We start from the raw sequence: 23044 nt of genomic DNA, 5'->3' as shown, positions 1-23044 counted from the left end.
GACCAATGAGGAGCAGAAAAAACAGAGTTATCGCTCAAACTGGACCCATTGAGCAAGTGTAGGCTCACCAGGCTGTCCTACAAACATTCTGAAGTTCAACAGGAGTTAAATACTGGAGATACAGTCCAATGTAATTGCACAGTAAATTGGGCAGGCCCTGGATACCTGTCTTTTGCAATTGCCCTGACTTGAACAGCCCAGACTTTTTACAGTGAGTTGTGTCCATGGTGATGCATCTTCAGGAGTCTTGATGTGGTGCTGTGGAATGCTAAAGGATTGCTGGTGTCTATTTTAAAAAAAAATTCTCCCTTCTGTGTAAGACAGAATAGTTAATGTATAGCAGTCAAAAAGATTCAGGGAAATGTGAGAAGATGCACTTTAGAGTTTATTACCCACCATCACATAGCCAGACTGTGGACCTATTTCTCTAAAGCGAAACTTGGTGACTGACTTTGCCCTGTTTTAAATAGCAATTAAAATTCTGGTGGAGATCGGCAATATGAAAGGGAAATTGGATAGTAAATGTTTCAAAGAAATCATTGGAAGATCTTTGTTTTATTTTCCATTTTGTATACTTTTCTGAATTCCTTTCACATGGAAAAGGAGGAGTGATTGTTGGATATCCTTCTACCCTTAAGTATGATTGCAAGGATCTTCCTTTGAAGCTCTTATTTGTTCACCTTCATATTAGGTAGACTCATATTTCTTCAAGATCTTGGACTTTTTTCAAGAAATGTTGGGTATTTTGTGGTTAGAGAAATGCATTCTGTGCTTTGCTTATAACTTGATACAAAGCATCAGCTCTTGTAACAAGATGAAGTTCATCCACAGGACACATAAGATTTTCTATTCCTTGTAGCTTATATGGTCAATTATAGCTGTTTCACCCTAGCCATGTGCTGTACCCGGGCCTCTCTTTTGCCTCAATTAATCTGTCAGAATCACCTTTATTATTCCAGCTGTCAAAACTCCTCCTAAACACCTCAATTTCATGGATAAATAATAGAAAGCTGTTGCCTTCACTTTTAAAGATGGTGTCTGGTTATCCAGTAGATGAGGCATACCACCAAAGGGGTCTGTGGGGTTGCTGTGGTGTCATGTCCCACGCTTCAATTATGTTTATGATTTGATGTAGAAACTCTCTCTATGTGTAATTATTTTAAGGTAGCTTTTGATGAGATATTAGGAGACACCTGCTTGGCCATCATAAACCCTATATTTTCATTGCAATATGTAGCACAACTTAGATTGCCTTTTAAGAATTTTTTGTGGTGATGATTATAATTATTCCTCCCTTGATTTGTCTTTTACTTTATCTTACACAACAGTTTTTCACCCACTGTGTTTATCAAAGAAGAGATGGGATTTTAAACAATGTCTTTGTGATTTTGAACAGTCTGGAATAAAGTGGTAACTTTATATATTCCAGCTGAAAGTTTGCAGTTCTCTCTCCTTCCAAAATTTTTTCAAATTTGGTCCTGACTTAAAGTAAGATTAAATAATAACATTTAGCTCCCTAGACTAGATGAAAGGATCTTTGTGAATTAATTCTGCATCAATAACAGCTTGATTTCAGAACAAGTATTAGAGCAGTTGAAATTAGAGGTTGCCTTGATATTCCAAAAGTCATACTGTATGAAAAAAAACCCATGAGAGAAAAAGCTACTTGGTGTTTGAAAATTACTGTAGGAACATATTCTTTTGTAGGAAGACAAACTTGTTGACAAGCTAATTTTCAAGCTCACTAAAAGACACAAATACTTAAGAGGTGCCTTACTGCTCCTACTTTACCAAATATTTACAGGGTCTGTAAGTTCTCTTGAAGTAACGACAGAATATTTTCTAGTACTCTCCTGTTTTTTATATAACATTGTGCACTTTGAAAGTTCTTTAAAAAAATTACACCATATGCCAACATATGTGAAGCTGATGATTTTTTGTCTTTTGATTTGGCTTGCCTCCGGACTACTTCCCTCTAGATTTCCAGTTGTCCCTAGGCACTGATACATTGGTGACTTCTGTATTACTTCTGCCCTTGAAGTTTCAACTTCAACTCCTGGATCACCCTGAGTAATTTGTGTTGGAAAGGACCTCAAAAGCTGTCTAGCCCAACCTTTAGCAGGAGTCCAAGGAAAGGTCAGTGTGACATCAATACAGGCTCCTCAGGGCTTTAGCTGGTCAGGTCTTGAAAATATTCAAGGATCAAAACTCTGGGTAACTTGATCCATTACTTCACTCTGCCTATGGTAAAAATGGGCCTTATACCACTCAGAGCTGCTGTAAATTTCTTTGCTCTGTCTTTTTGACTTCTTCTCTCTATGACCTGATAATCTGCTGTTAGGTACTCCCACAGCTATCACTGCTCAGTCAGAACCAGCCAAGCACCCCCAGCCAGCTTGGTGGCCTCCCAATAAACTTAATCTAGTTTATCCATGTCAGTGTTTCACTTGGGGTCTCAAAACTGCTTACAATATTGTAGATGCAGGCTAGTGACTGCTGAATAGAGGGGAATAATCTCTCCTCTTGTTCTATTTGTGCTCAAGTCAGTACAACCAAAGCTTCCCTTATCTCCTGCAAAGGCCCACTGCTGACTCGATCTTTTTCATTGTTGTTTTCCTTCCCTAATTTAGCTGTAGGATGCAATTTGCAGCATTGCTTAATTCCATAGTGAAATCAGGTTTTAGGAACTCTGTAAGGCTGCATATGTGAGTATTGGTTAGTGAAATTGATAAATAGATGACACCACACAACAAAGGAAAGGATGTGAAAACTTTTGAAAAAAGTTTTTTTCACATGTTCAATAGAAATATGAATGTTCCTTTTTATTGATGTTTTAGTTGGTGGTCTAAATTTATTGGAAATTTGGATGGTTTAGAAGGTGGGTTTGCAAACTGGATTACAGCCAGTTCTTTTTATTCAAGGTAGAAGTGGATTGGAATGTTTTGAATACTGAGGAAAAAAGTCATTGCATAAGGAATGGAAGTGATGGATGAATGTATAGAGAACCACTGTACATCCAGCTAGATTTAGATTTACTGGTCCAGGCACTGTCCTGCTCAGAAGTAGCAACACAATAGCTCCCTCCTTTATGTTAGTGCAAGGCAAGAATGCCAGGTGAGGTGCACAGGGCCAGGCTCAGGAGATCAGAGAGTGCTGAATACAAAGCAAGAACTGGGTGAAGGGAGAAAAGTTGGAACAATGCCAGTGTTCCAATGACTCATCAGATGAAAATTATAGGGTTAAAAAGTATGATCCAAGAGTTAGAAATAAAAAAGAGGAAGATAGGATAGGATCCAGGACTACAAAGCAGAAGACAGGATCGGCAGCCAAGAATGAGTCTAAGGTAGACTGGCTGCAGCTCCATATTGAGAAGCCCAAGGCAACTGTGGATCTCATACCTAACATCTAATGCAAGAGCAGTGCAAGAATTAATCTCCTGAGGGACTGCTGTGTGCCATGTGATAGCTAAAGCAGAACTGGCAAAGGCAGACCTGACTGGCTGTACCTCAATTATCTTGATTGATCTTGACAGGAGTGGCAAATGTAAACACAGATTATTGAGCTGGCTATGTATAAATTACATAAAAGGGCAGATTAATCATAGCCTTCATCTTGAGTTTGTGTGTATGCAAGCTAAAGATAAACATATATACTCATGTGTATGTGATATTTTGTAAAAATGAAAAATGTCTGAATTTTTTGCTTTATATAAGTCTAATGTTATTGCTGTAATTGTCAGTAAGTATTTGGCTTTAATTTTAATGGCAGACTTCATTAGGCAGCCATTAACGAAAGTTTTAGAAAGAATCAAACAATCCAGTAACATTTATTCAAATAATGTGTGGTAATAACTAAAATTTACAGTGCCTTTAGAGGTTGTGAATTCACACCAAGAGGTATAGAAGGTTTCAAATTGCTGTGCTCTGGCTGCTTGAGAGCTTTTGTTAGTGAGCCAAAGAACTGTTGAAATAGTCCAGAATGGTTCTTTAATCTTCTGGTAGTAGCACAATAGACAATTGTCTGAAACATCTTCCCAACATTTTGATCACTGAAAACATTGACCAGATTTGTATGTCCCTATGTAAATGCTAGCAAATAAAACCTGATGAGTAGACTATAAAAAAAGAAAAGATAATAAAATGATTAAAAAAATAGAAAGACATTTAGAAATCACTGACAATGTCAATTGTCTGGACAACTGCATGACTGTATAGTCCAAGATAGAAGACTGGTAACAATAGAGTAAAGCAATATGAAACACTTTAAAACTCCCTTTGAACTAGAAGCTCCAAGCCAGTTTCTTTGCAGAAAAAAGAGCATCAGTGTCAGAGGAGTTGCAGCTCTCTGTGTCCTGTCAGCCATTTACTGATAGTTCACAAAGAGGTCAAAATGTTTGCAGAGGTTGTTGTATTAGGAAGCAGAGTAGGTATTTGTTTTTCAGCTTTAAAAATAATGAATTTTTCACTAAAGGACAGTAACTTCTTGAAGTTAAAAGGCATAAGTACTAACACCTAACTGTCATTTTGTTAGGCTCTCCAGCTGATTATTCTGCTAACACAGATAAAAATGCTTTTAGAAACTTTGGAATACTTGTTTAATAGAATCTGTAATAATGAAATTTTTCTCATTCTTCAACACTGCAAAATAGGACAAAACCATCTTACTATTAAAATTTCAAAAGCAGCTTCTAATCAATCCCTCTGCTTTCAGCAGACTTCCCATTTTTGAAGCAGCTTGAAGAGGTTGGGTTGACTGCTTACTGGCTTATAAAGTCCAGAATATTACCTTCATTATATGAGTCCTTATTGGGGTGGAAATGAAAATTTAGCCATATTCCAACACTATTTCCAGCCTGGAGAAAGTCAGGAGATAATTTTCCTACTGTCATGGCTGGCATTTAAAAAAACAAAAAAAAAAAGAATCTGAAAGAAACCTTTTAGCTAATCTTTATAGTGTGCAGGTACATTTCACCACACCCTGATCATCTGATTGTTCAACCCAGAGGAGGTGTGATGCTCATTAGTGTGCTTGCACTCATGTTTTCTGCTGAGGGATGCTGGACCACACAGGGTAGTTGCTGGATGATCAAAATCAGTGGCCATGCTGATCCAGCCATGGGGACTGCAGTTCCCTATCAATGTGCAGTCAGATTGTGCAGATCCTGCAGCACAAGACACAGGAACAGCAGTGGAGAGGGATGGAAAATGGTATCTGTTTCTCAGATATAATGGGGGGCTAGCACTTGGTTAAAAATTACTTTTTCAGTCCAATAGTTGATCTTGTCATACAGTGGGTGACATTTAGGAATAAAGGAAAGTGAAATATGGAGGAAGAAAGAAATTTGGATGTGAAATATATGATGTGATGCCTTGGGGCAACTTTAACCACACAAAAGATGAAAAAGCAGTAGTACAAAACTGAAAGAAATGATTGCATTTTACAGTTGAAGTATATGACATGAGGACCAAATGCTTTTGAAAAAATCAATATTTGCACAGTGAAAGTGCAATTTTACTCTTGAGGCAGTCAGCAAAGGAGCACTTCAAAAGCCTTGTATAGAACTGCAATTTAAGAAACAAATCCGAAACTAAAGTGGCAGCATAGCTTCTCTCAGACAAGCAATATGGTTCCTTTGCTCTTCTTTGCTGGAGTAACAGAAACACTAATGTGCAATACCCTACTGTAATCAGTTTCCTAAACAAAATTAAGTCAGACATAAGGTTAAAAGTACACCTCAGCAGCAGAATAAAGGTTAATCAGGAGCAGTTTATGAGTGAATATGAGGTATCTGAATTTTGTCCAGCAAGAAAGACAATTTAATTTCATTTACATTTAATTTTCATTTCCTTGGTGGGCAGCATTTTTGTATATATTAGAACCGGTAGCTGTAACTCAGACAAGGAACAAGAGACTGTAACTCAGACAAGGTATAAACAAAACCTTTAGAAAATATTGTATATTGAGACATTCCAATTTAATGACAGAAACAATTAGCTTTCCCATTTTTAATCTTAAAACATCCTGAAGCTGTAACAGTCAAATAATATTTCAGTGACATCTGTCTCAATAAAAAGCATTTAATAGGAAATATCTTTATGTACAACTGAGAAAAAACAGACAAGGTAGTGATTTGATGACCTTTTCCACATTATATTTGTAAAATTATTTACTTTTAGGTTGCTATTCTTTCCAAAACAATTCTCAGTCTTCATTCTATATCACTAGATTATTACTATTGCATGGCTAAAAAAAAACCCCAAACCAACACAATAAGGGTCGTTTTTATTTATGGAAATGTCTGATTTGTTATATACACCACATTGCTATGTAGTAGTTTAAAAACTGACATTCTCTAGGTGTAGAAATGAAACAGAAAATCAAAACCACATATTTTTGACACTTTGTGTATTGCAGAATGACTCTAGAACAACTTTATGCAATGCTGATTCTGTTTGTGACTTCATGTTTAATTTAGAAGGCCTCATTTCCATGGACTGCTGGGCAAGCTCAGTGTAGGATCTGCAGGTCGAGTCCTGTTATTCTATGAGTCACCACACCTGATTGTCTATATCTGCCGACTGCCATAGGATTAACAATTCCATCAATGGCTTACACGTGGTGCTGTGTTGTCCAAAGCAGAGCCAGCGGCGTGCCCAGCGCCGCGGGCAGCAGGAGCCCTGCTCACACAGGCATCCATGTCCTGGCTGTGCCTTGCCTTGGTGGGAGCCAGTGGCACTGTGGCCATGGCAGCACAGGGCTTGGCACAGCAGTGACATCTGCCTGCCTGAGGCCTGGGGGCAGCTCTGCATTGCCTTTTCCATCGTGTGTGATGCTTGCACAGTACACCCGGCTGTGCTTGGTAGCTTTAGGCTAAATCAGCAGAAACCACATTCATAACTTTGTCTTAAATGAAGAATCATCCTAGGGAAGGTTAGGTGGGGGGATAGGACTCAATACATGACCATATCTCTAGGCATAATTATTTTTTATTTCTCTAAAGGGCTAAGTAGTTGCTCCTTTAAAAGGATACTCCTTTTATTCTGGTATAATGTTCCATTATCTCCGATGATCAGGACAGATGTTTAATCATTGCTTTTAAATTCCCAATAGAATATATAAGTAATAATATGCGCTGTCTTCTTCATCAAGCAACAACATTAATGGCATCAATAAAACCACTTAGTAAATATTAAAACTTTTGAATATTATAATCACAGAGGTACTCTGAGTTTATGGGTGGCTAAGTTCACTTTTACACTTAAAGGCTGTGAGGGACTTGAGTGGTTGTTGATGAACATAAGTATGGTAAAGAGATCAGGAAAAATGATAAAGACTGGCATAGAATGTGCAACCATTTTTGTAAGTGTGGAGTTATGGCTATGATTGGTCACTCTCTGCAGCAGATGCATGAGCATTTTTGTCTTGTTCATTTCCCTGTCTTAAAATGAGTAAAATAGCTTACTATTTCTACATGTAAAAATAATTTCTGAGAAAGGCACTGAAATGATATTTTGAAATCCTATTCAGATATATCTGAAATCATATTTAGATATTGCACAGTCTTTCACAATATTTCCCAGTGTAACATTCCTTGCAAGAGAACAGAAACAAATTATCTGTCTAGTTCACAAAAGACAGTTCTTCTAAATCTATAAAAAAGGGACCAATTTAAGAGCTAAACCTGGACACCCTTCTCTTCTGCAGTACCTCACAGGTCTACCATTTTACATTATGATTTCTTTTCTACATGTGGCTGAGTACTATGTCGCTATTCCCAAGAGTTTAACAAGCCACTGGTGTGTTGGGTAGATTATTTTTTCCTATTGTTTTCTTTCAGTCCTGTCTGTGCTGTTCTTCATCTGTACTGCTCTGTACTGTCTTATTTCCAAAGAATCACCTGGTGATCATTGACAATTCGTCTTGAAGTACTATTTTCCTGAAAAGTTTACCAGTAGCAGCCCATCAGATTTCTGTATACACAGACATGCCTGTATATAAAGAGAAGGAAAAATATAATTCTGGTATTTACTATATTTACATATAGTGCCATGCAGAGTGGCACAGACTTAACATTAATTTGGTGTAATGTGTAACAAAAACAAATATCGATCATATTTTGTTCAGATCTAACCTGAAGACTGCTGCAGGATACTGTCAATGTAGTATGGGCTGACTGCTGATCACCAGTCACCTGCCAGTTCTATGTTTGATATTACTCTTAACAAGCTCAAATACCTTTGCAATCTTTTAGTTTCTGAGGCAAATGTACATTTTCTCTACAAATCACCTCTAGTACAGTCCCATCCTTTCAGACTTCTCAGTCCAGCAGTTCAGCAAGATGTGGGTTTGTTTGCACAGCTGCAACATCACTTTGTCTTTTTATATGATAACCTTATCTATCTATTTTCTTCGAAAAGAAAAAAAAAATAACAGTTTTTAGTTAGAAGTTCTTGTAAACAGGCTAGGCCCCAAAAGAGACTTGTACTTTATAGATAGCATGCAGCACATTCTGTCTCCTGTTTAATCTTTCATGAGCTCAGTAATCATAGGCAAGTCACTAATCTCTCTGCTTTCCTTTCTGCACTGGTGAAACAGTTGTGGTACAAATATTCTTTGAGGGTTTAGATGTCTTTTCTAAGCTTTGTGAAACTTTTGGACATGCTGGAAATTTTGTACAAATTGAAACTGAGGACCGGGGTAGCAAAGCAGACTAAAATTAATAGATACCAAGACATAACTTCTGTTCTGTATCAGGGAAAATCTTCATTTAAAAGTTCAGGCAGTGTGGTGACAAAGGCAGTTTGGATAGCAGGAGGGACCAGGTCCACAGCTGCTCTGTGGTAGCGCGTCACAACAACACCATATCTCTGTCCCTTTGCTCCTGCAGTATCGGTCGGGGCGGGATCCTCACCGAGGCTCGGACAACGTTTCCAACAAGTCCTCGGACAGCGATGTCAGTGACGTCTCGGCCGTGTCCCGCACCAGCAGCGCGTCCCGCTTCAGCAGCACCAGCTACATGTCTGTGCAGTCAGAGCGCCCCAGGGGCAGCAAGAAAATAAGGTGAGCCTCATGAGCTACAGTGGCAGCCATAGCTGTGTAATTTTAGTAATGGAATACTTATCGCTATTTGTGTTTGACATTAGCAATTCGCCTAGAATGACATCTGCAGGGATTTTGCAAAATACTGGCTCAAATGTCTTTTTTATCTAATGCTTCTTGAAGTCTTCATGGAATTTGTTTTTAGCCAAGTTTTGTTGTCTTGGATTATCTAACATACAAGGAAATAACAAACATATGCTGTCAGGAAGCATTAGACACGCTTTCTGAAAACCATTTTGTAAAATATACTTAATATGACTGAAAAGACAGTTTAACTCAAAAATTTTGTGCCAGCAGAGGCATCTTATTTTTCTTTTAAATAGAACACTGAACTTTTATAGATGTATTATTTAATACTTAGAGAGACCAATTCAATTTATTTAATACTTACACTAGTCCAACTTAACTGTAGGTGTACAATCATTGAGCTGCTCTTTGACAAGACGTACATTGTGTATCTGTGACCAAAGCATAGCATTTTCTTTGCCTGCACCCTGTGTGCACTCAGAGGAGCTTTGGGTTTCATTTGGTGCACAAATGAAAGTTAACTTTTCTAGGTGTAACCCACCTCCATCACCTATAGTAATTCTCAGAAAATTGTCCTCTTAAAAGAAAGTATTTGCAAATTTAAGCATCTGCTCATATGGGCATTGTTAGGACCACATTGTTTCTGTCACACATTTCTTTCTAAATGTGAGGTATTGCCATGCAAGTTTTATTTGAATAGGGACTTACTAAGAAAATGCTCCAAAGCTCTCCAGTGTAGGCTGGGCTCCTAGCAAGCATGACTTACATTATGTCTGCTTCTATCCTTTAGTTTTTATTTAATTTCTTTTGCATTTCCTTTCGTCATGCATGCTCTTCTCCTAACTTTAATTTATTCTTTTCTTTTTACTTTTTGCATGCCTTTTTCAATTTTGTTGACTTCAGAAGAACAAGGGATATAGAGGGGAAAAAAGAGGGAGGGCTGGAAGGGGATGAACAAGATGAAGTATTTCCTGAGGAGGAAGAAAAAGAGGAGGAGGAGGAAAAAGCTAAAGAGCAAGAAATTAATGAAAAAGGGGAAGGGCAAGAGGTGACAGAGAACTGTGATAAGGAGGAGATCAAAGAATCAGGACATGATGAAAAAGCTCAAGAAGACCAAGCTGAGGAAGGGAAAGAGGATGACAGGTAAAATATATTTCTGTTTATGTAGATCTATTCTTTTTCCTGTTCCAGCACCCTACTTGTCTTCCCTTTTTATTCCCTTTGCTTGCTTATTGCCTGTGCTCTCTGCAGCTCTTTTTTTTTGTTTGTTTGTTTTTGCTTTCAGTCATCATGCTTTCATATTTAATCAAGTTTCATTCTCAGCTTCAATGAACTTGTTCTGCATAGCAAATGAGGCAGCACATCAACTTGACTCATTAATATGCATACAACTGCAGCATATTATTTTTTAAATTAGTTTAGACTAAAGTTTGGGTTTGACTGTAATAAACAGTAGAAATTTTAAGCTTCTTTATTAGATTTCCTACTTGAATTATTATTTAATGGAAAAATTTTTTGTTGAGTGAAAACTCAGCAATATCAAAATTATCTTTACTTATATTTATGGCCATACTAAAGAAGAAAATCTGGATTTTTTTTTCAGTCCTCTTTGTGGCGCATACTGATTGACAATCTATGTGGATAAATCAGATTCTTCCTTTTTCTTTTTTTTGTTCCATGTGAATAACTGTCAAGGATTGCTGTATTGTGGAAGGGTCATGCACTTCAGCTGCTGTGTTGTATCCAGAAACATTGCAGCCCAACTGGCTCTGCTTTTATCAGATAATATTCTAAAATTATACATTTTGCCACAAATCCTTAAAACAATATAACTGTCTGACTTTTTGTATTGCAAAATCCATGTATGTCCCATTGAGAGAAATACAACATTCCTCTTTTCTTCATTAGAAAAAATGAGTTTCCGATTTGATGAATATTCTTGAACCCATTCTCTGTCACACAAGAATGGCAGAAAATCTCAGAAAAAATACATTTTCTTTTAGCCTGACAATTCTGGACTACCTCTAAATAACTTATGCCTGTTATATTGTGCTCATATACATTAGGGTAAGTGCAGAGCAATCCATGGAAATCCATTTTCTTTCCTTGCTACAAACTTATACATGTGCTTGCTTGTAGATACTCACATACATAACATGCTCAAAACAAAGGGGATTCAAAGAGAGAATCAAGATGCCTAGTGTAGAGTCTTGGGTGATAGGAACTGGCATAGCCATACTACTGCCTTTATATATTGTGCCATCGTTCCTTTCACTCACATTCAAGCATTTTAGATTTTAGCAAAAACAGTTGTTTAGAACCAGCTGTCTTTAAGAGTGCCTTGGCATATGTGTTCCAGGGCCTGTAGTATGGTACTGTGTGAAAGGATTACTTGAAGACCTTTTTCATTTCCCACTAATTTCCCAGTCTAATGGATCTGAAAGTCTGGCCTTTCAACAGCATGACTCTGTTCCAGGTTTCTAGATCACTCAAGCTGGTCTGTAGCCAATATGATGTTCCCCATAGAAAGTAACATCCTTTTTTGAGGAACACCTCCTTGTTTCCTGAGCCAGCTTGTTCTTCTGCTTGCTAGCTGCTCTCTGCCTTCAGGAAGAAGTGACACAAGTCAGGAATCTCTATAAAGAAACAAGATGTTATTAAGTGACTGTTGCGTAGTGACTTTTGTTTGTGCTAGAGTTTGGCTCCCTTCAAGGAAATCAGTCTCTAGTATTATTTCCCCACTTTGCACATTTTGACCATTTTAGTATGCAAGCTGGGAATGAACAGAAAAGTTTGTATTCACCTCCTTTACTATGGTAGAGTCAGTGCTCATTTTTTAGCATTGTCTGAGCATTTTTCTAGGGTAAGAATGAAACAGAAAAGCCAGATTGATTCCTGGATAGGGGCAGCTATAGATATGTATACACATTTATATACACACGTAGCTGTGTCTCATTAACATATTGAAATATTATGACTTGTGTGTTCAGTGGACAAGCCCAAAGGCAGGACCAGTTTTTGAAAATTCCGTGCCTCCTGCTCATTTCTCTGGCAATTTTTAAAATAACAGACACTTGGAAATTTATAAGATAGGGTAATGACTTCAGCTTCCAAAAAAGAATGTTTTCAGACACACCACAAATATTAAAAGTAACCAAACATATCAATTAAAAATATCAATAGGTATTTGAAACACCCAGCAGAAAAGGCGGCCAATTCTCCCTTGATAGAATAGTAGCAAATTATCATGTAGTTCTTGAGATCTTAGGCATCAAGGAAAGATATATTGCAGATGGGAATTTTCAAGATATTTTTTACTTCAGAGGTGCATCTGTAGTTGGACAGCAGCCACCTTTCCTCTGGGCACTATGGAATGCAGGGGCTGCTCACAATCACTCCAACATCAAAAAATCACCTTGTTAAGGATACATCATACCTCTTGATGTTTCTGTGTTTATATACTTCAGCAGTAATGGTAATAGTCCCACTGAGGTCTTCAATCTGCTGAGATCATGGGTGGGTTGAAATGGCTGTAAACACAGACATTCATCACTAATTCATCCCATGCCTATTTCACAGAGTACCTTGGCACAATAAAAGGCATTAGCTTTTGGAGCACTGGTGTACATTAAATCAGTTAATTTTTTTGCCAGAAGTAGTTGCAGCATCAGATTTAGCCTTAATTAAACTTTGTAAAACTAAACTTTGGCATATGCTTGATATGTAGAGAAATCATAATTGTGTTCTTTGCAGTACACGTTAACAAACAAAGAGTGGCTCCAGCTTTGCTGTTGGGTATTTATTATGTAGAGTTCACTAACTTTTTTTCTTACTCCATCTCCTTGATAATCTTAGGGTAAAAAATAAATGCTCCTTATCTATAATCTTTGATCATTAATACTTTTTATTAAAGTGAATCTGTTTTAGACTGCCCTAAATTTTATCCCTTAATATTTTTTAAAATGTCAATCCCAAGCATTAATTCTGATAGTCACAATAGTTTTGTTTTACCATGAGAGTACAGAGCAAATGTAGTGACAGAGCAGGATTTCACTGTTGAAATACAGTAGAAAAATACAACTTCTGTTCCAAGCACACAGAGTCTAAATTATGAAATAACATATGAGTCCAGGGAGGGGAGCACAGAACAAAGAGATGTTCCACAGGAGATAGGTACAACACAGTGCTGGAGACATCTTGACAACAGAGAACAAATACTAAAGGGAGATTTGAGGAGAGAAAATAAGTATCTTTGTGAATGTTTCTGGAGAGCTATTTTCAAGAATTCAAGACAATGAGGACAAAACATGAGGTCCTTGCTAAAAATATATCAAGTGCATGAGGGGCAAGCTTGATGATCAGGAGTTGATCTTTCAGTCTTGAATGAAAGATGATAAATGTGATAAGGAACAAGTGCCAAGATACTAGGAAGAAGGATGAATTATGGACAACTGTGTAAAAGAGAGTGTAACTTTTTACTGATATGTGGAGGAAGATGAGACAACCAAATAGAAAGGCTATGAAACTTACCTTTTCTCTAGTGTCCTTGAAGGGGTTATTGAGTAAATTGCCAGGGCTAGAGAAAAGTAATGCAGTACCTGTCATTTGAAATGGTGAGAGAGTGGACAAAGAAATTGTCTATGTGGGTGGACAGAGAGGGCAGAGATTGGAAATAAAAAGCATGTGCAAGTCACAAAATATTGCTATTTATTTGGAAGGAATCAGTGATATCCTGTTTGAAAAAAGAAAGTGAATTCTAAAAGATAGTAGAAGAAATAGAGCTGATTAAGTAAGAAGATGACACAACCAAGAAAGGAAAATTTGTTGTGGAAAAATTCAGCTGGGATGTAATTTTGCAGAGCACTTAAAAATTCAAGAAACAGAGTGCAATGTATGGCTTTAAGTAATATATTTATTTAGCTGAAGCCTTATTTCTTTCCAAAGGTTCTTAATGCTTTTGTGCCCCTTCCATTGTTAGGTATAAAGATTCATTTCTAATTTACTCTCTAGTTCTAGTTCATTCAGTAAAAAAAGACTTTAGAGAATTTAATTTGTAGGTTTTAAAACTGATTTCTGATGACTATTTGTTCCTTAGTTTTTCATTACATTGTAATTTTAGTATTTCAGGTTTTATGACCCTTCCACTGTGACTGCAGCTATTAACAGTTAAATGCAGTACTTTTTCTGGAAGAAAAAGCATGTCAATGCAGTCTTTGCAAGCTCCTTCACAGGGATGGAAGCCAGTAATGGTTTTGAAAGTCTTTATTCTGGTAAAAATATAAAAAACTGTACAAAAGATAACAGACACTAAGAATCCATTTTCAATTATATGTGCTGTTTGGTTTTTAAAGCTATTTCAAAAGTATTTTAATGATTGCTTCAACTAGACTATTCGATGAAAGAAGTTAATTTTGTCTAACCTTTGTAGCCAAACAGGTCACATGTTTGGAAGAGAAAAATGTAGCATGAGACTCTTTCCCCACTGCATGATCAGTCTTGTAGCAGAATTGCAGTAAAGGTAGACTGTGCTTCCAATAGAGGTAGATAGATAGATAGATAGATAGATAGATAGATAGATAGATAGATAGATAGACAGACAGACAGACAGACAGATAGATAGATAGATAGATAGATAGATATAGATAGATAGATAGATAGATAGATAGATAGATAGATAGATAGATAGATTGATTTCACCCAGTGTCATTTCTGCCGTGGAAGGAGAGAGAACCTGGGTTCAGTATATCCATGTTCACGTAGGTTTTCAGGGAAAGCTTGCCAGCATGCAGTTTCCTACAGCTCTCAACAGAAGATGTTGGTCTTTTTCAACTTTTTAACATGACAACCAAGTGGTCTTGCCATTCCTGGGATGAGAATGGCAGTTTGCAGTTCAATGTTGACCAGCTCTTTTTCAGCTGCAAAATGTTGCATTATCCAGGCAATTGGGGCAGGCGTGGGGCACTGGGTCCTTGAAAAAGAAGCAGCAACTTTCTATCTCTCTAACATAACTCTTCTGTGCTCTTATGACTAGATAAGCAGAGCTGCTTGCATTTTGCCAGTCTGTGTCTTTAAAAAGAGAGGACTCAAAAAAAGGGTTTTTTCAGTAAAATTTTCCTTGTATCATTGATCTGGGTGGAATCTGTTAGGAATTTATGAAAAACTCTTGACCAGTTGAAGCTTACATTCAAGGTCACTACTTTTCAATATAAGATTTTTACCTTTAATTTTCTACACAAAGGCAAATATATTCAAAAGCTATAAATTCATAGAGCTGCTGGGTGTGTACCAACACACATGGACAATAATTTGGCCATTTGTTTTTTACATTTTCATAGATGAAATTTAGAAGTAAATTATCTATAGCTTCTGGAAAAATATTATGGAAAAATATGCAGAAGATCAATGGTTCCAATCCAAATTATATGAACAAATATATTTTTTATGAAATCTGTACTGAGAATAGAATAAAAATAAGTTAAGAAATCTAGTAAAGTCACCTGTTTCTAAGTTATTTGTCACTGTCTATAGAACCCTTGGATTCTTATTTTTTCCTGTTACTTTGGAGTAAATACAAAAGATATATAGGCTCCTTTACAGTTAGTAACTTCATTTTGATATGCTGGGATATAATAAATTAATGAATTTGGAAGTGCACATTATTAACAGGTGAACAATAAAAATAAGTTATTTGAAACAGTCTGCAGCTTTGATATCAGGCATTCAGCAGGGAACACAGACATTCTTACTTGGACTGCAGTGCAATATCTTTGAGACTGCTTCCCTCCCCATGAAATGAAGCCTGCAGTTTTACCTCTGTTGAGCCAGCTCTGACCTGTGGTCCATAAAGCACTCCTGAACCATGATGCACTCCTGTTGCTAAAGTTTATTTTAAAACTGTGCATCAGTAGTTTATACAAAACAAAACCACAAGAAATGAAGGGAGAAAGCCCTGTAGACACTCAAGGAAGCAGAGATGAAGGAAAAAATTAAAATGAGGGTTTGTAGCAAATATAAATGTCGAAATTAGTTTTTGCACTTTAAAGTGTGTTATAAAAAGATTAATTTTCTAAAAATATTTAAAGCTAGATTGAATAATAAGATTTTCAATAGACAGACTTTTTTATTTGTACAGGACTGAGCACAACAGACAAGAATAGCAACAGCAAAAACTAGAAGTGTTGTAGAAACTTATCAAAACAAGGGATTGAATATTGAAGATTATAAGGCTTTTCTTTCTTGGACATTATGATTAGACAGATATGGCTCTGTCTTAGTGATTCCATCTTTTCACTCTTTTTACCTGAGTATTATTTTAAAAGAAGAGTGACAAGATTCTGTAAAATTAATACATATTCCTAAAAATGTACTTCATTAAAAATACTTAATAAGCTTATCATTTAGCCTTCCAATAAGCAAATATAAATTCCTTCATGTTACTTCTTAGAAGTATTCCTAAAATGCAGTTGCTGGATTTGTGCTATTGCCTTTGAAACACATTGTCAGGCCTATCTAGCAAGAACTATATTTAACTAGGGATAAGGGGCCCAGTGCTGCTCTTACTACTGTGTGCTTAATAGCTGTGGAAAGATAATGCTCCAGTGGTTGGGCATTGCCCATATGTCTGTTTTTAATGGGTTTTGACCAAACTTATTAACATTTTCAGTAATTTCACTGCATGTTCATACTTCTCCTAAGGCCCATAAGGTGCCAGCTAAACAAGCTGGGAGATGTGTCATCAGGTAGCCCCTAGGAGGAAATCAAACTTCCTGACAAATACCACTGAGAGCCCAGCACTTCCCAGATAGCAGCCATGGCATAAACATGACTCCTATGGAGGCCCAAGGTAAAAAAGAGGAAAGCTGCTTCAAACTTGCATGGTGTGCCATGTACACACTGTCTCAGCAGGGACATTTGGTCATAGACCTGCCTTCTCCAGCTCAGAAAAACAAAGGTTTCAGGCTCATGTTCAGAAAGATGTGAGACACCTTTCCTCACATTTTCTTTTTTATGATGGTCTTAAGTTTTCTGTATGCTTTTATAATTTCCCCCAGAGACCAAAAGTGACTCAAAGTCATTTTGTCAAAGTGACAGAAGTCAGACAGGCAAGATCATGGTGTCCCAGATAATGTGTCTTTGGTTGAAGTAATTACGGCTTCAGATTTCTTGCTCGTGTCCATTTAGTTCTCAGTCCCAGAAGATCGATTCAGAGACATGCTATGAGTTTTGGAGATGTTAGCAGTGCCTATTCTGACCCTGATTTTTCAGAGTCCTCAAGCAACCTGCATTCACAAGGATGAAGGAAATGTTAGAGTTGTTTTAGTCTTTAGACAGCCACTGCCACATACATGCACATAAACATTAAAATGAGCCTGAGCATATTCCCTTTGTGCAGTACTAATCATAGAAATACTGTCTTTCATGAGTGAAGTATAGATGCAGCTATAGTGAGATCCATATTGCTGACAGAAATTTATTTAAATAAAGCCCTTTTCCAAGACATTTGGATCTTCCCTGTGTATTATGTGATTTTTCTCTTAATGTAATCTCAGTAGTTCATCCTGTCTAGTTCCCCTATGTCTATCTTACAAAGTTTTCTAACTGTCAGTGAGTTTTCTAAATACTTAAATCTCCCTCACAGCAATTTCAGTTTAGCAAGATGATAAATTATAGTACTTCTTACCCTCAGGCAAAACATTATGTGTCTTACCTCTGTATATTTTTGAGCACTTCAGCCTTCAAGTCTGAATTTTTTTTCACTTTCCTGACTTAATTTTACATTATTTCTCTGGTGATTTGAGGTCTGGGATACATACTGGATTTAATGTCTGGTTTAGCTATTCACTGCTTGCCTTCCATTTCATAGAGCTCTATTCAGCCCTTCAAGAAACAGCACTGAGCAGCACTAAGCCAGTTTGCAGCATAGATTGTGACATAGCAGTGTAAATACAGAAAACTACTGGGCCCTCTCCTCCCTCCCTGTTGGAAGACTAATTAAACAGCAGGCTGGAACAGGCACACAACATTTAACTTTCATATGAAGAACATGCAAGGCACATTTCTGCAAGAGAACAGTCTCAATTAAATCAGGTTGTTCATGATCAGTTTTAATTTAGCAAGCTAGTTGGTACCCAGCTTTTACAAACTGCTTCTTTGCCAGGCTGGGTTAAAGAAGTTGGTTTCTAAGCTCAAAGAATTTGGATGTTATTCAAAGTTCACTCGGTCTTTGACTGCAATGTACTTTATTTCCAAGCCTTCAGAGCTCATATGGACTTCTTTTATTGCCAGTGAATATGAGACAGCTAACTAATGCAAGACTTCTAGACCTCAGCTAATTTTCTTGCTAGACTTTTTTTGCATCCACGCAGAGTAAATCACTGGTTTAGTTCACTATATCCAAAAAAGGGATTTCATCAAAGATTCCTTACTGTTAGCAGGGTAATAAAGCTCTTTTGTAACTTTGTAGAGGAAAACTTGAAAATTTATTGACACTAGATGAATATTAATGTAATCTTCATTATAATTGCTATTTAAATTAACAGAAGATATCAACTGTATTTTTATGTTTGAAAATATCCAATTATTTTATCAGAGGTGAGAAATTATATCAAAAATCTCTCAAGGTGAGAAATTATATCAAAAATCTCTGAAGCTCTGTGTATAATTCAACTGCTAGCATTTGGAAACAACTAGTTGTTACAATGTTTTTTCTGCATCATTCATTTGCTGTGGCTATGATTTGTAAATAATCTAATGCCCTGACCCCTGCCTCTGCCATTTATTCCTATTTGAAAAAAAAATTGCTAGAGATGTCATGGAATACTTCCATCAATTTATAATAATAAAGCAGTGTGGACAGCTTTACACCTACCAGAAAGGGGGAAATACAGCTCAAGTCAACCTATGTACTGTAGCAGGTGAGGTATTTCTGATTTGTAATGAAAGAGAGTTTTGAAAAAAGAAATTTCATATCAAAATATTGCTACTTCTATTTTGAGATGTGGCCACTAATTTTATTTGAATAGCAATATACACAACAAAATAGATTATAAAGACTGCTCTGTTTTTCCTCCCAACTTTCTTGTAATAATTTCAATGAAACGAACCTAATAATTAAGTCAGTCCAGTAGCTATTAGAGATTTATACCACCAATAAGTTAATAGAATAATTTTTGACCAAGTGGATCTCCAGAGACTAAGTCATTATAATTTTGAACCTACAGTGTCTCTCCTGGATGTGAATTGGCAGATGAGTACGAGTATTGGCCGGAAGCGCTGTTCCCATGGAAATGTTATTTCCTACATCACAGCTGTCCCCATAACGCTGGTTTTGTTAAATTTCTTCATTAAATTAATGAAATAAGAGCATCTCTGATTGAGTTAGCAGGTCTATTATGAATGGCATTAAAATTCATCTCCTGCTTGTAAAAAGCAGTAAACAAAGTCTTCAGTGGGTTGTCCAGTCTCACAGGAGACATATATTAGAATATATCTTTTACAACATCTGAAAAATTGTTAAAATCCTTTCTCTAGGACATCACAGCCCACAGCTGTACTACACACTTGGCAATGTGAATTTTCACTAATTTGGATGCCTTATTTTCGTTAGGGATCATTAACAAAAAACTGAGCTGGAAAGCAATAATATTAATTTTGCTTTGACTTTGAAATAAAGAAATAAAGAAAACTGCAAGGTCTGCCAAATGACTTGTGTAAATCTGATTCTCTGATACATATGTTTATGGCAGAGCAATGAAATTAAAAATTGTGATTTCTAATACTGCTGTAAAGACTGGTCTCCCCTCAGTCTCCTCCGGAGCGAACACACCAAGTAACCTGATCTGCTTCTCATATGGCTTCTCCTCAAGGCCCTTCACTATTCATTGCCATTTGGGTGCCCTTTAATACCCTTATATCTTTCTTGTATTGTGGTGCCCAAATTTACCCCCAGGACTCAAGGCGAGGCTGCCCCAGTGCAGAGCAGAGCAGGACAATCCCCTCCTGGCTGCCTGGTGATGCTGTGCCTGATGCCCCTCAGGACACCCGTGGCCCTCCTGGCTGCCAGGGCACTGCTGGCTCACGGTCAGCTTGCCAGTGACCCCCAGGTCCCTTTTTGTGGTGCCAATTTCCAGACTTGTTTCCTGTTCTGTATGCACAATCCCCATCCCAGGTGCAGAATCCAGCACTTGTCTTTGTTAAACTTCGTATGGTTGGTGATTTCCCAGACCTCTAATTTGTCAAAGTCTCTGCTGAGCCTTTCTGCATTCAAGGGAGTCAGGAGCTTCTCCTAATCTAGTATCATCAGCAAACTTTAGAATACCTTTGACATGACAGGTCTCTGTCAGTCTGACTCTCCTCAGCTGGCTAACATAGTATATTTTTAAGAATACTATTTAGTAGCTAGGGCTCTCATACTCCACCATTGGCTTTAAATTACAAATCTATATAGCTATCTCACTGTAATATCTTTTCTAATGTCTTATGTTTCTCTTGTGGTTTTTTTTAAAGGACTTTCTGCTTTATCTTTGAGTATTCCTCTAAAGTGTATGCATCTTTCCTTTTCCTTTTTTCACTGGAAAACTGAAGTGTCTGAAAAGATATTTACACTAAGACCTGTCCGCAGCTCTTGGTTTCCTCAAGAGTTTTCCTGGATTTTGGGATAGTGCAGGAAGCAATGTTCCTATGGGAGCTTTGCCCTTCATCCTGCCCTTGCTGATTGTTTGGTCCTGTTAAGCCAAAGGCAGTAGCCTGGCTGCCACCTTCACTCTGCTCTGCCACCTTCACTCTGCTCTTGCTGTAGGCTGTGGGCTGCCACATAGCTGGGGTTGTGTGCTGATTTTGTTCTGGTTTTCATTCTAATAATAGTATTATTATGTCATTATCCACATATTATTTGGACTAGGATAATTACTTTATTTCCTTCTGTATTTGATTCTTCCCCCATCATCTGGCTGCATATTCTCTTTGCTGAGGATATTTTAAAAATTATTATTATCTTATTAGACACCTTGAGAACCCTATTTTTACTTCATATCTATTCATTACCTCATACAATTTCATAAATTACTTTTATATAATGTCTATTTTAAAATACTGTTGAATGTATTTAACTGGATGTGAGTGAGATTAGGTTTGTGTATATGTAATATAAAGAAAACTTCCAGTAATTTCTGTTTCTTGTTAAGAAAAAAGATTGTATGATTTACTCTCTAAATTTTACTCTGAGGAAAACCTTTCTATTAGCCCAGAAAGGAACCAAATCTGACATACAATACCCAGTTTTTCTGAGAATGATCCATCTGTGGCACTTTCAAAAGTCAGGCTGGGTAGAAGGATGGTTTCTACTGGAGAGGGTATCAAGTATCTGCTAAGAAAAATTAGTAAATGAGGGTTTGGATGGCCAGAAAGGATTCAAAGTGCTGCTGGAGGAAGTGCTCATGACCACTCTAGGTTTATTTTGAGGCACTATAAACCACTCATAACTCTCCTGGTATGTATTTCTCAAAGTTTTTTTGCTAAGTGGAATTGCAAAAAACCAAAGTCCCTGCTATGGGATGGCTTTCTCCAAGGGCTGTTTGCTGGTTAGGACTGTAGAAAAGATGTATTCCCTGCTGCTTTTAGAGAAGGGGAAAACCCCCAAGCCTTTAATGGAAGAAAACAGAGTTCGACTGGAAAAAAAAAAATAGAGGTTTGTGAATGAATTTTCAGTATCAGCTATTTGTACTAGTATTTGGTATATCCACTTAAATCTAAATCCCTTCCTTTCTTCTCATTTGAATTCCCTTTCCTACCTTTCTTAAAAAGTTGGCCAAGAGAAGGTGTCTGACTGAAGCCTATATCATTACTGGCAGCAGTATACAGCAAAACGTTTTGTGGTACAGACGCCAAGAAGCAAATTTTAGTAATTCAAAACAATTTCACAGATAACAGCACAGTGAAACTATAGCAACCAACCTCTTTAAAGACACTGATTTCTTTAATAGAGCAACTACTGTAATCCATTCCACTTAAATAGAACTATAAATCTGGGAAAGGACACAAAAAAGCACCTCAAAGACACATTCAACTCAGGAAATTGTGATTTTCTTTTCAGTGTAACTTTTATACTAAAATGCAGAATATTTGTTTCCACTGATGACATAGGACTTTTATTGAATGGTAACAACACTTAAAAAACAATGCATTGATTACTGTTTGCTATATGATAGGAACTCACTGATTTTCTGGGTATTATTTTTGAAAAAAGGAATCACTGAAATAGGTTGTTCTGCAAGCAGTGAATACCTTACTTCCTCCGCCAGCCTGTATCTGTGAATTAGCTTCCACTAAGAGAGATTCCATGACTTCTTCTGCCATCTTTCCCCAAAGAGGCATGCATAAGATCTCTCTCCAGGGATCTGTTTTCAAAACAGTTTTAGAAACTAAATAGTTTAGTTTCCTACTGCTCTGTCAAATTTATCTGATTTTAAAACATATTGAAAAGAAGGAGATCGACTGAAAGCACACAATTATCATATTTCCTTTGAGAATTTGGATTAAAAATAGCCTTATTGGATAAGGGGCTCTAATTTTCTGGTTCTTAATAAAATTTTGCTTAAGATAAAGTTGAAGATACTAGCTCTTCACAGCCATGTTTTTCCTAGACCTCTAGTATTTTTACATGCAAGGTAATGTTGAAACTGAGAAATGGTTTCAGTGTTGTCTGTTTTCTTTGACTGAATTCTTAGAGGTGTTAGTTTGATTAAAAATACAGCATGTGATGCTATCATCTAACAAGTAAGTTAACATGGTGCTAATAAGACACAGAAATACAAATTCTCTATTACTGTTTCCCTGCCTTCCTCTTTACCCACATCCTATCCCACTCCTCCCTTGGTGATAAATGTACTAATGAGAGTCACTGTGTACTAACACATAACAA

At 37.0% G+C, this 23044-nt stretch overlaps 1 protein-coding gene across 50 annotated transcripts in view; it reads left to right on the top strand.

Moving 5' to 3' along the window:
- RIMS2 (regulating synaptic membrane exocytosis 2) overlaps positions 1-23044 on the top strand; it is a 445801-nt gene that overhangs the window by 367507 nt on the left and 55250 nt on the right. For 46 of the 50 annotated variants that reach the window (XM_054627864.2, XM_077187200.1, XM_077187269.1 and 43 more), the window contains one exon: positions 8888-9060. The exons of 3 other annotated variants lie outside the window; for them this stretch is intronic. In XM_054627864.2, the coding sequence (XP_054483839.1) occupies positions 8888-9060 (173 nt within the window). Of the gene's footprint in view, positions 1-8887; positions 9061-10029; positions 10270-23044 lie in introns of all 50 variants that reach the window. One more of the 50 variants, XM_077187267.1, reaches the window with a different exon arrangement.

Source organism: Agelaius phoeniceus, chromosome 1 (assembly GCF_051311805.1).
Source record: "Agelaius phoeniceus isolate bAgePho1 chromosome 1, bAgePho1.hap1, whole genome shotgun sequence".
In the NCBI taxonomy this organism is placed as follows: Eukaryota; Metazoa; Chordata; class Aves; order Passeriformes; family Icteridae; genus Agelaius; species Agelaius phoeniceus.
The sequence above is the reverse complement of the archived record's forward strand: the minus strand, read 5'-3'. Positions and strand labels throughout refer to the sequence as shown.